General features: G+C 33.2%; 2 protein-coding genes across 4 annotated transcripts in view; one reads left to right on the forward strand and one right to left on the reverse strand.

Moving 5' to 3' along the window:
• Window positions 1-9,482, forward strand: part of LOC106458784 (17-beta-hydroxysteroid dehydrogenase 13-like) — a 39,862-nt gene extending 30,380 nt beyond the window's left edge. Inside the window, exons 4-6 of one of the 2 annotated variants that reach the window (XM_013918334.2) lie at window positions 6,921-7,061; window positions 8,105-8,230; window positions 9,258-9,482. In XM_013918334.2, coding sequence (XP_013773788.1) covers window positions 6,921-7,061; window positions 8,105-8,230; window positions 9,258-9,333 — 343 coding nt within the window. In that variant the 3' untranslated portion in view covers window positions 9,334-9,482. Of the gene's footprint in view, window positions 1-6,920; window positions 7,062-8,104; window positions 8,231-8,655; window positions 9,102-9,257 lie in introns of those variants that run through there. The other variant, XM_013918333.2, reaches the window with a different exon arrangement.
• Window positions 9,483-9,578: 96 nt separating this feature from the next.
• Window positions 9,579-13,675, reverse strand: part of LOC106458779 (solute carrier organic anion transporter family member 3A1-like) — an 89,555-nt gene continuing 85,458 nt past the window's right edge. For both annotated transcript variants that reach the window (XM_022385113.1, XM_022385114.1), the window contains exons 9-10: window positions 11,142-11,206; window positions 9,579-10,643 (exon numbers count right to left, since the gene is read on the reverse strand). In XM_022385113.1, the coding sequence (XP_022240821.1) occupies window positions 10,351-10,643; window positions 11,142-11,206 (358 nt within the window). In that variant the 3' untranslated portion in view covers window positions 9,579-10,350. The remainder of the gene's footprint in view (window positions 10,644-11,141; window positions 11,207-13,675) is intronic.

The following is a 13,675-nucleotide window of genomic DNA, read 5'->3' on the forward strand; positions in this document are numbered from 1 at the left end:
AATATCAAGTAATATCTTTTAGTATTATAAACATACTACCCCTTCAACAGTTACTAAAAATCGGATTTTAGAGATGATAATTACTAGTAAAAAACACACGCACACACACACACATATATATCGCTATATGCATCAAAATTAAGAATGAATGGTCTACGACGTATTTCCTAGACAGGGAAAACTTTCTCCAACGGATTGTAAAGAAAGAAAATTAACAGATGTAATTGTTAAAAACAATGGATTTTTTTACATGAAATCAAACCATTATTTGATAGTAAATTTTTCATTAATTCCTAAAGAGAACTAGGTCTTTAATTGTTCAAGACTATATCGTTTTAACTTGTTGTGAGTTGCATTGTTGATGAAAAAAACTCGCATGTCGAAAACATCAAAATGGTCGAAAGAATTAAAGTGCCTAGAAACGTGAAGGTCAGTGGAACATTCGCGAAAGATCAAAAGTTTTCGTGAAATCGATCACCATGCCTACGCACCGTTTCTTCGATACATAGTTTGTTACATCTGCTGCACTGGGTACAGTAAATAATTCATTCCGACTTCTATGTTCGTACATTAACGAAGTATTGTCACACGTGCTAGGTCCAGTCGAGCAGTTCATCTCCACCAAGCACTTAAATACATTTACAAAGTCTCTGACACGTGTGTTCCATTCTTGACGTCAATATCCAAATATCAGGTATATAAAAAACACTGACAACCATGCTTACTAAAAGTGACAGTCTTTACACCCTTATAATACAATGAATGTCATTTCTATAAATTTGTTGTTAAATACAAAGCTACACGTGAACCTATTTGGGATATACTCACCACGGGTATCGAAACCCGATTTTTAGCATTATAAGTCCTAAGACTTACCAATGAGCTACCACGTGGCATAATTAAATGACAGTTCACAATATTAAAACGTTTATGCTTAGAACACTGAAATTTTGACAGCACGGCTACCGAGACGTCGTTAGAAAAAGTACAAACCACATACTTGAAATATCAACAGTTAGTAATATAATACTAAAACATATTACTTGATATTAACATAGTACCCCTTCAACAGTTACTAATATAATACTAAAAGATATTACTTGATATTAACATAGTACCCATTCAACAGTTACTAATATAATACTAAAACATATTACTTGATATTAACATACTACCCCTTCAACAGTTACTAGTATAATACTAAAACATATTACTTGATATTAACATACTACCCCTTCAACAGTTACTAGTATAATACTAAAATATATTACTTGATATTAACATATTACCCCTTCAACAGTTACTAGTATAATACTAAAAGATATTACTTGATATTCGTAAAATACGTAAAAAACTGATCACGTGATTAAAACTCTAACGTAAAATACGTAAAAAACTGATCACGTGATTATTGGAACTACATAATTCTTCCAGCAACAAAGAGGGCCCTGCACATGGACCAGGTGGTGTGAGATACTTTAAAATAAAAACTCTCTCCACGGAAAGAAAGTAAAGTTAGCTGAAATAATCAACTTGTCAATGGTAGAAAAAAAAAAAAAATAGAGAAGAACCTCAACGATGCTAAAGGTTGTGGGAGGCTTGGACATTCATATGGTGCACATTGGCTGTGTTGGACTCCTGGTGTTTTTCAGTTGAAACTTGTGAAATGGAAATACTTATGTTGATGACATAATTGGCGATAGCATCTTCCACACGTCACTGGGAGTGGGGGGGGGGGTCGGACAAGAAGCCAGCAAAAACTTCTATCAGTGGACTATAGATAACAAAATGTCCATCCAACCAGATATATCATGTTTCATGTTGGTTACCAGATCTCATAGCAACACCTCTCTCTTCGCGCCGATATATGCAGACAGAAGAATTCCATACAAGAACTCTCTCATTTTTCTGGGTGTTGTGATGAACCACAGAATGTCATTGTCTGCACATACTTATCATGTGAGAGAAATCATTGAAGAGCCTCAACTTTATCAAATATACTACAACCCAGAAAGTGCAGCAAAAGAGACTCATAATTGTGAAGAAAGCAACAGCCATGAACAAAATATAATATAGAATTCATTTGTGTGTATCAGTGGCAAAATCAGCAATGATTTAATTACAGAGGCTGCATAATGCAGCCATGAGGAAAGCAACAGAAATAGTCTGCAGTTCTGCTTAGGTTTGAACAGTGTTACTACAAGACAAAGAATTCTATATAGCCAATCGCTACTCACAGTTAGCATAACAATATTTCACCTTCTATATCAGCACTTACAAGAGAGGGTAGATGAAACAGTAATACGGAGAGTGAAATTGATCAAGTAATTGGTCAGAGAGGCCAAGACAGATATAGAGGAGATATGCTCACACCCCAGTGGCTCAGCGATAAGTCTTAGAACCTATAACGCTAAAGATTAGGCACGACAGAGATAGTTCATTGTGTAGCTTTTTGCTTAACAACAAACAAAGATAAGTCCAATGGAAAACAGCAAGAGTATTTAGTTGGTCCAGGCAGATAGGATTAAGTTAAACGCAATAAAGACTGGCTGCAGGATGTGGAAGGAAAGGTCAGGACTGGTTAACATAGCCGAAGTCATGGAATACATATACGTGCAGTTACTGACACTACCATGGAAATGGACGGCTCAGTTAGGAATGACGTGACTACACAGACAGGAGCCATGTTGAGAGTTGTGATCTAGTGTTAAAAAGGTTAGCGGCTAAAACTGGGTGATCCAGATCACTCAGAGCAGAATCGAAGCATACGAGAGCACACTTGTTTGATCGACTAGTAACAGTAAAGATCGTGATAGGACTGTATTTTTTATAGACTTCCTAAACTTCATCACAAAATTGGAGGCAGGTTTTGTCCAAAGAACATGGGTAGAAACCTTTGAGAGACTTGAAGGCTCATCTTATAATGACCTATATTATAAGCATATAATATAGGTAAGGTGCAGCCCTTGGGCTGCATGATAAGATCTACAAATGATGTCATCAATGTAATAGAACGTTCATTGAAGGAACAGGAAAAGATGGAGCAAAGGTAGCACTAGTCAACTGGACAATAGGTGGAATTGTGGAAGTGGAACGAGCATGAAAGCATGTAGAAAGGGCAGATGTTACTTATATCGAATTACGCAATATTATTTGAAGAACCTTAAGGAGATTATTAGAGAGAGGAGAGTCAGTGCCAAAATCCTAAAGTGTATAATAGTAATAGAAGTAATAGTATTAAAATCAACCTGTTTACACTGGGTAATTGGTGTTAAATAATAAAAGTAAATAAAGAATATAGTACAAACATAAATAAAACATTATAAACAATAATTATTAATAGTATTAAAGTCAAAAAAAAAAATGTTCCCGGTCGATGGTTCTCAATTAGGGACAGAACCAACTACCTGGATTGCGAACTGACAAACGTGCTGTAAGGAACTACACAATTGAAGGGAGGAGAGCCTGTACTTTGGCTGATTGTAACCACCTCTATCGTTTGAATGAAATAAAATAGACGTGTGGCATGAAGTACGTTTATAGAAAATATTACTGAAGAGAGATATTGTTGGACGTTTGTCCTAAAGGTATTAAAACTCTAACAAACATCTGGAGAATGAAACAGATATTGATGTTATTCTATATAAAGTCATGCCTATTAAGTCGCCAGATGCACCTACTGTTTTCTGTGCAATCAAACTATTGAAATAGGCACTAGGAAACAGTTTTCCTTGTACAATGGATGGATTATGGAAACCATCAAAAATAAGTAGTGTGCTTTGGACATGACTGTTTTACGACTGAGCCTTTGACAATGGAAACTAAGCTGCAAAATTAGTTTCAAGATACTGTTGCTATGGGCTGGAAATGGCATGGTGGGGTTCCAAAATCGTTTTAATATAACATTCTCAACCTCTGTATTTCAATCTGTAACTGAAAATAAAAGGGACAAAAGTATCTAAAACTTATGTAATACACCGTACAGAAATTACCCTGACATTGTTTTCAAAGTATCATGCACATACACGACTGTAGAGATAGAAAATAACCCATTAAATTGTTATTCCATCAATCCAGCTTGCTTTCTCTATTGTTATACAGTCGAAGACATATACATGTACGAAGTTACAAAACACCATTCATAGCGGTATATACTATTTATGTGGTTAAGAACACAGAATATATGGTAAACTTATATTACTAAATATAAATAATGCATACTTTTAAATATGTTGCCTGTACACAGGAAAATTTCTAAAATAAATATTTTACCGTGAAAAGTAGAACGAAGCAGAAACAGTTCAGATAAATATATAAGTTAGAACACAAGTTTAAATGAAAACTTTATTTTTAGAACATTTTGGGTAGACGCCATTCGTGACGCAGTACAGTCTGTTACACGAAAGTTAGGCAAAGAAACAGTCGTTGAGGGTGTAAAATGTACAAAAGTTCTAATTATAGCCGTCTCATAATCCTATCTTATAAACACACCTGGACAGTAGGCTTCCAATACAGAACAGGATCTAAAATCATGGTGGGTAACTACAGGAGAGCGGTGAGAAATGAACGAATGAGTCAAAAAAGTAAATGTGGTAGTCACAATAAACCTACATGGAAAACAGCAGAAGAGGAGCAAGCCTGGAAAGAGAAGATTGAGGTCCAAAAAACATACACTGAAGCCAAAAGTTATAATAAAGGAGAAAATGAGATCAAGCAGAAGAGAGCAGAGTTAAATAAAACACCTTCAGAGGTCAAACAAACAAGCAGAGAAGTAGGCAGGCAATATGAGACAATTTTAGAAAGGAATGCGATCCAGCAGACACCTGTATATAAAACCAATTTTGAATATTGGTAAAAAAATGATAAAAATAGTATAATGTGTATGTGTGATGGGATTAGAGGAGATCAAAAGGCAGAATGGTCAATGTCTTAGCCACATACAAGAATACAGGCAGGCCTGTGTTACATGATCATGGTAAGAAATGAATGACAGAATTCAACAGAGAACTGACCCATGGTCAGGAATGCCAGTGAGTCGAGGATTTCGAATTTCCTAGAAAGAATATAGATAAATCTACTTGGGCAACATGTCCATCCAGAAAAATGTATGCAATAATTTGTAGCTCAGCTATGATTAGTAAAACGCGGCCTCCTATAAAAGGTGAGAATTTCGAACACAAAAGTCATTGCCAAAAGCCGTCCACAGCCTTCAGGATATAGCACGCAACACAGACAAGATAGATCTCTGTCTGGAAAAGCAACACAAGTCACGTGTATACAAATTACTTTCACGACATAGACAATACATCAGTTCAACCGTAGCGTAACTGTTGACTGAAGCCGTCGATGTGCCATAAGCCTAAAAAAGGATTTAAAATGCTACATTTACTATCTATTAACATGGTTACACGTGACAGTTGTTGACTGAAGCCGTCGATGTGCCATAAGCCTAAAAAAGGATTTAAAATGCTACATTTACTATCTATTCTACTTACACTAATTTATTTTGATTATTAAAGTAGCATTAATATTCCATCATGTCGTAGATATGTTGTTTAGGTTTTTTTTATCTAAAATTGATTGTATAGTCTTAAATAGCTTGCTTACCTAATATTTACGTTTTATTCGGTCTCAAAATACGTATTCGCGTATTTTATCGCTCTATAAATCTGATCGTATATTTTCCTAAACATCCCTATTTCAGTTTTGTACCTTTATTTTATGTAATATTTTATGTTTTCGATTATTTAACATTTGTATATCTACTCATCTATGTGTTTTGTTAATAGCAATCAACCATGTTATCATTTTTATAGCTGTTTCTCGTCTAAATTTCTCTTGTCTATCTAATACTAATATTTCAGGTATCGCTTTCATCCAAAGTTCGTTAAAATATATGACAGCTGACACTTTTACTTATTTGTTCACAGTTTATTAGGCCTGACTATTAAGAACTCTACTTAATGTATTTTAACAATGTAAAACATAACTAACACAATTTTTTATTGGAATTCAAATACAACTATTGACCAGAAAGTGTTCAAGTGTAATTATACTTGCTTTCTTTCATCTTTTAAATCAAAGTGATTTTCGATTAAAAATATGAACCACAAAGCATTATTACATTGGAAAATAATTTGATATAAAAAACTAAGTCACATTTAGGAATTGTATAGGCAATTTTCATAAGGAAATTAAGAGAAAAATGTTTACATGAACCATTTTAATTTCGTTTAAGTACATTAAAAACATAATTACAGTGTGAACGTCATGATCATTGGTGAAACAATGAAACCAATAGGCCTGATATTTGTATTACGAGTCACGTTCTGCTGTTTATGTTTTTCACATTTCTATCATTTGTCCATTACAGAGTTTAAATCCGAGGTGTGTAAAAATTGCGTTTCAGATATATCTTTCGTCTCTCCAAGTTACTGCATAAGAAGCCTGTCGTTCAATAACAGAACTAATCAGCTGGACTACACGAAGATTCTGAAACGCTATATATGTATATGCAGAAACGTCAATAACTCACTCTTATTTGAAAACATAATAGTTATATTAAGAAGAATGTGGAAAACAATATGCAGTCTAACCTGATATTAATGATAATTTCTTCAAAATAACCGTGTATACCGCAGGAACGATGAAACTTACAATTTTCAGAACTTAATTTAGTTTATTTTGTAAAAGAACACATTCTGACTATTGTCTGTCTTCAAATAAAAAACAACCCTTTTGCCTTAACAGTAAGACAAAAGATTTAAAATTCAAACTCCATCTAAAAATCTTAATTGCCGGAAACGGAAATACTAGAATGCGCCCTAGTGGAAATGCTAGCAACCTAAAATTTCACTTAAATGTTATGCTTAAGTTTATCGTCTTGAATCAGAATTAGAACCTTATTAAAATTTTCACAGAGCCTCTAAGCATGGTGTTATAGGACTGATGTCTTCCTTAAGAGAAGAACTCTTCGTGTCAGACAAGGAACAGTGTATTCGCCTTACAACCATCTGTCCAGTTCTTTTTGACAGTGGGTTTGTAAAACGACCCCACAGCAGGTAAGTTTTCATTTATTTAAGCTATACTATTACATATATGCAATCTATACAGTAAACATTAATTTACAGTATAACAATATTAAAAGTTCTAGATAAACATCAAAACAATTACTTACATTTCAGAATTGTCATTAATTGGGATAATATATCATACATCTTTGACTTGTGTTACTTTGGCGAACTGTAAACGCAGTTTTTTTATCATTACACGTTAACAAGATTCAATCTACTTTGGCATAGCTTTGTGTTTAAACTGGACCTCTATACTATCATATATTTCTAAATGTTTTACACTTAACTTTTTGTAATTAAAAATTAGCTATATAAGTAGATTGTATTGGACACGTTTATCTTTCCATCGGGTTGATCATAAAACTCCTTTATTTTTCTGTTTCTTAAGCAGTTTTTATAAAATTTTATTAATTTATTTAAATATTATTTTGGTCTTTTACCGGAACCAAGAGAATCATTCCGAATATTATGACAAACAATAATCGTAACCAAAACAAGCATCAGTATTTGGATATTATTTGGTTTCTTTCTTACTTTGCCACTTTTTTCACCTATTTTTAAATTAATCTAATACATAAAAAATAGATGTTTCTTAAATTATTGGAAGAAATATTGTGAAACACACATCTATAAAAAAATATTCTTAATTTATTAGCTATAGTTCCGGCATATGTCCTTCGTTAGGATTACAGAATATTCTGTAATTTTAACAGCTAAACCCGACGAAGGACATATGCCGGAAAAGTAACTAATAAATTACGATTTTTTTTTATATTCTACACACCTGTTTTAAATATCTTTTGCAACGCATTGCTGTTTTTTCTAACCTGCATTTTATCTTAAATTGTTTTTTTTTTGGTGGTATGTATGCGACATCTATTGACATGTTCATTAAATAATACTAAATTAACATTAATAATTCAGTGTTTTATGTTCTTATTTTTTGTATTTACACACGCCTAATATTCGTTCTTATGATCAAACTTTACTGTCTATTAGTGAAAAGAGTTCAATCTAATTTTCTTTCCAAGGTTTCCCACGATTTTACCCGTTCTAACTGTAAATAAAGTAGCTCAAGGAGCTCTGGATGGAATATTACGAGAGAAAAATATAGTTGTATTGCCATCTTGGGTTGGATATTTCTTTAGTTGGTCTAGGTAAGTCATATGGATTTGTATTATTACGCAATATGTCTGAGATATGAAATTTACCTTCCATGCATACCTGAACATATATGTAAAACATGACACATTGATGAATGTGTAATCCTAGCATTAAAAAACAACAACATATTTTTTACATTCTTAAACCACTTCTCTCCAAATTTAATTTTTACATGATTTTATTGCCTGTTTATACGCTAACTTTAGTTGGCACGTTAATCGATTCTAAAATTTCTAACTGAAATAAATATATCTTAATGTGAGATATTACAAACAAACAAAAAAAGAAACATTACCTTTTCAACTTTGTGATAAACTGGTTATTTTAGTATTAAAATTTAAGAGTTGATGTTATGTTCCATAGTTTGTGTGATATTGCGTCCATAAGAATTTAATATATTTTGTTTATTTTTTCACAGGATTTTTCCAGACAGTATATTTTTGTCCATTCAGAGATTTTTGGAACATTATCCTTTGCCGACAATCAAAACAAATTAATGAAAAATGCTATATATAATAGCTCAATGTTACTAACTGAATTGGAATTGATATGTATCATACATTGTTTACACCATTATCCAATGGGTCCATATGTCCCGTACGAATAAATCAAGGCGTTTTGATATAAGCAGTTTTTATAACTAAATACTACTTATAGTGACACTTCAAACTGATTTACCAAAAGTTAGCGCTTCAAAGGATTTATAAATAATAAGTACTATTAAATGTTTAATGCTAATATAAAGCATAATAGTCTAAAAGATACAACAATAAACACTAGGAGAACTAAATCAGGAAGGATATACAGTGCTGCTCTGTAGTGATATACAGTGCTGCTCTCTAGTGAGCTATTGTGCTGCTCTCTAGTGATATACAGTGCTGCTCTCTAGTGATATACAGTGCTGCTCTCTAGTGAGCTATTGTGCTGCTCTCTAGTGATATACAGTGCTGCTCTCTAGTGAGCTATTGTGCTGCCCAATGCATCAATGAACATTAATTTTGATCACTACTTTATCTGCAGTGTTCCAGTCGACCTGATGAGCCCTAGTATAAGGCAAAAGGCCTCGTCGGCACTGGATATGGTAAATATAGTGTAGTCGACATAATATATTCTCCTTTACGTTCAGTGATAGGTTCTTAAAATTACTATAAAAAACATGGAAAACTTTACCTTAGATGTGCAGTAGAAAACGTAAAAGTTTGAATAGAAAATTTATTAAAACTATGAAACCAAGTTGCTCAATAATCATCTAACAGGTAAAAGAAAAAATCCGTATATTTTATTGTATTCTCATTTTGGAAATTCTTTCTGTTATTAAAAATAATGTACTTTCTTGAGTTGTCAACAATTAAAACATTTATTATTATTGTACAACGTTTTTGAAACATACATCTGACCATATTAATATGTAACAATCATTACGACAATATATCATCGTATAATTCACAATAATGCTTGTAGTAATATATTTACACTTTTGTTTTTAAACTGAAATTTGTTAAACTGTGCACATTGTACATAATAGCCATATAATTTTGTATTGTTTTGAAAGCCCCAACGTTGGCTTTTCAGCTCAGTCACTAAAATAACCCGATATTTATCTTATCACTCGAAACTGATTTTACTACCCTTCGTAATAATAATTACTAACATTATTTCAGCCTTTCTTTGTTTCAACGCCAACGAACAATCTGTTGAAATGAGCACCAAGTTGACGTCATCAGGCTGACCGAGTTATTTTATCACAGTTCCAGCAGTTGTTACTTTAAAAGAATATACAAGTCAGACTGGGTTGACTTAAAAATTAAATCATTGTTCGTGGTCACCGGAAAATAATTGAGTGCATGCTTTCCATTCATTAAGAAAGTTGATATAACTCGTTTTCTTTACAAAAATCCGTATTCTTACGTTTTCTCTAACATTTGAACAGGAAAAAAACGTCATGAGCTACTATGACGTAGTTTCTCTATTTTATATTATGAGATTCTTGATTTAGTGATATAACAAACAAACAAATAGAAACCCTGTATTTATAATGACTTGTGGTCCGAAGATTAATTGGTCCTTTGTGAAGTTACAGCAACAGGGCGCCATCTATTCGTGCAAAAAGGTACTAAACGCTTGTTTCAAACTGAGTACACCGGAGTACATCTACAGGCATAGGGTCCTTTGGTGAACTATGATTTTCATCTTCGTGAAACTGAATGGAACCAGATTTGTACCACACCACTGCGTCCACTGCGAAAGCTCCTAACATGATGGCCGCTGTTATACCGTGGAAATACATTCGAAATTTTGCTGGGTCATAAATCCGACATGCGCCCTTGTCGCCACAATCGCCCTCTTCCCAAAATAAGCAAGCAGAATCGACGACAGCACCATATATAATTGGACAAGGAACGTTACCTGGAAAATAATGGTTTGATATCAGTCCTATGCTAATATACAGAACATTAAAACAAAATTTACAGACATACAACAATCCTGGGTTCGATTCCTAGCGGTGGACGTGGTGCAGATAGATTATTATGTTGCCTTGAACGAAAAAATAACATTAACACCAAATCTATATATTTTCTCTTTACATTACCTTTAGCATCAGGTACACTAGTAACTTGTAAAAAAGGTTGCAGAGGAGAATTCAGTGCAAAATTTATCGAAACTGGTTAAACTTCATATTCACTACAAATGTATAATGTAAAAAAAAAAAAAGAAGAAGAAGAAGCTTAAAAGACAAAATTCTCACTAGATTCGAGCAAACCCTTGCATCTGTGATGATTACACGACAAAAATGATAACAGCATGTTGGACATGAAGTTAATATTTTGATCAACCATCTGTTTTATACAGAGAAAAGCTTCTTTATTATTATAATGAGAAAAAATAAAAATGGCAAACTCTTACCGAACAGTCCAATAGCAAAGTATATTAGTCCTAAGGCAAGGGCTTTGTCCTGGGGTTCGACACATCTAAAAACAAATATTTGTCATTACATATGTTAGCAAAAGAAAAAATTAAAACTTAATAATTACATAAAAATTCTACAAGTTTGCGTTTATTTCTAGCCATCCAGTACATCAGTTGTAAGCTTGAGGGTTTTTAACACTAAAATTCGGGTTTCAATCCCTGTAGTTGTTACGGTAAATATATAGTCCATTGAACAGCTTTGCGATGAACAACAAGAAAAGATTATTTCTAGTCATTGTCATTCTAGTTATTGTCCTCCAGTGGGTAAGCGATAAGTTTATAGAGTTGTAAAATCTGAGATTCAATTCCCCGTACTGGACAGAGTGCAGATAGTCCATTGTGTAGCTTTGCGCTAAACAAAAAAGCAAATCAAGTTTATGATAGAATTTACTAGAATTACAAAGCGGGAATCGTTATAGAAATTCGTGAGAAAAGTTAATCCAAGTCGTAATATCTAGCAGGCATTGAACTTATATTTACAGTGATATTACACAGGGTTGAATACGTTATATCAAAACGATTTTGAATATGCAAATCAGCAACTCACGTAACAATCATATATACATATATATTAGTCGAGGTGGAGCGGCACCTACCAGAACTACATACAGACATTGTTGAGCATTATATAGATAGTGTGATGCTACCGAAAATTAATCAGTTTTGGGAAAGGTATGTAACAGCCTTTGCAGACGCAAAATATTAACACACTTAGATTATAAAGATGCTTCTTTATTAACATGGTTACACGTGACAGTTCATATATAGGATGATTAACAGAGGTATAATCATGAAATATGTGAACCTATACAGGATGATTAACACAGGTAAGATATTGAAGTGCGTGAGCCTATACAGGATGACAATGAATAAGAAGATGTAATAAATGTCACAACCACTTCCTTACCTAAAAGGAAGCATCTGGATACATGGCTGGTTATGTTGTTAAACTGTCACAAAAATAATACATTTTACAGATTATTGAGTCCTGGACGGAAGAAATTTATAGATGTTTCTCAATTTTACAACAAAAGGAAAATAGAAATGGATTGGTAAAGGCATCAATAAGTGTAATTAAGAGAACAAAAGGTTGTTTTGAGAGATTTCTAAATGCATCAAATTTTTATCCTCCTCAAGCAATTATAATTGGCCTTGGAATACAGATTACTGTTTTGAAAGTAGTTTCTGGTTTAGATGGACAATTTTTTGAATATAACTATGTTTATGGTTTGATAAAGCATTTAAATAAGTGCTATGTAAGATACGAATGGATCATCTTGCTAAGCAACATTCTGAAAACGTTGCAGGTGAAAAAATGAGTTTCAAATTCTATAGAGTATTAAAACGCTTATACAACAACTAGTGTAAAGAGTGCTGCTTTACGAACTTTCAAATTAGCTTACTTGTATACACATATGTTATTTAATATAACATTATTATGCTGTAATGATAAACAATTAACTATAGCACTTAAGAGTTTTGTGCTATTTCAATATTAATACTTCTTTTGTATTCATACTGTGCTTTCTACTTTACTAGAGACATATTTAACTTTCTACAGACATTTATCACTTTATTATTAATATAGCAAACCAAAATAAAATAAGTTTAGTCCAACATTTTGTGTGTACGATGTCAATTCTACAAACAAGTATTTGGGCAATTTATATAGCCATCTTCTTTTCAAAGTTACTATGAAAACTAAAAAAAATTAATATGTGAACAAATGAAAATGTACAGAGACATCTCAAAGTAAATAGACACCATGATGTTTATTCAATAGTCATTCAATTAAGAAAGGCATCCAACGGCTCCCATGACCAAGTCAGTCACCTAATATGAACCCCAATGAGCATGTCTGGGCCATACCTGCTCGAGCAGTGAGAAGAAGTTCCAGAAAACCAGCGTCCCGTGAAGAGCTACTTGATGTTTTGTGTGCAGCTTTGGTCAAAATCCTACAGGAGAAAATTGCAGAACTAATCAATTCCATGCCAGTCAAAGCACTGAAAAATGCTAGTGTCAAATCGGCTAAGTACTGATGCACATTTGTAAACCATTTTTGTCAAGTTGATAATGTGAGATAAATGACTATTGAAAAAAAAATCATGGTGTCTATTTACTTTTGAGATGTCTCTGTACATACTGAAGTGACACCCAGTGGCACAGTTGTAAGTCTGAAAACTTATAGCGCTAAAAACCGTTGTAGATGTATCAGAGATAGCCCATTGTGTAACTAACTTTGTGCCTAACTACGAACAAACATAGCAAAGTGACAAAAAATGTGAGATCAACAAAACCGGAAGAGTGAAGTGATTACAAAGCATTCAACCGTCACTTGGATATTATTGTCCATGTACTTGATGACCATACCTATGTTAATCATCCTGTATAGGCTCACGCACTTCAAGAGCATACCTCTGTTAATCATCCTGTATAGGTCCATGTACTTGATGACCATACCTATGTTAATC

Source organism: Limulus polyphemus, unplaced genomic scaffold (assembly GCF_000517525.1).
Source record: "Limulus polyphemus unplaced genomic scaffold, Limulus_polyphemus-2.1.2 Scaffold513, whole genome shotgun sequence".
In the NCBI taxonomy this organism is placed as follows: domain Eukaryota; kingdom Metazoa; phylum Arthropoda; class Merostomata; order Xiphosura; family Limulidae; genus Limulus; species Limulus polyphemus.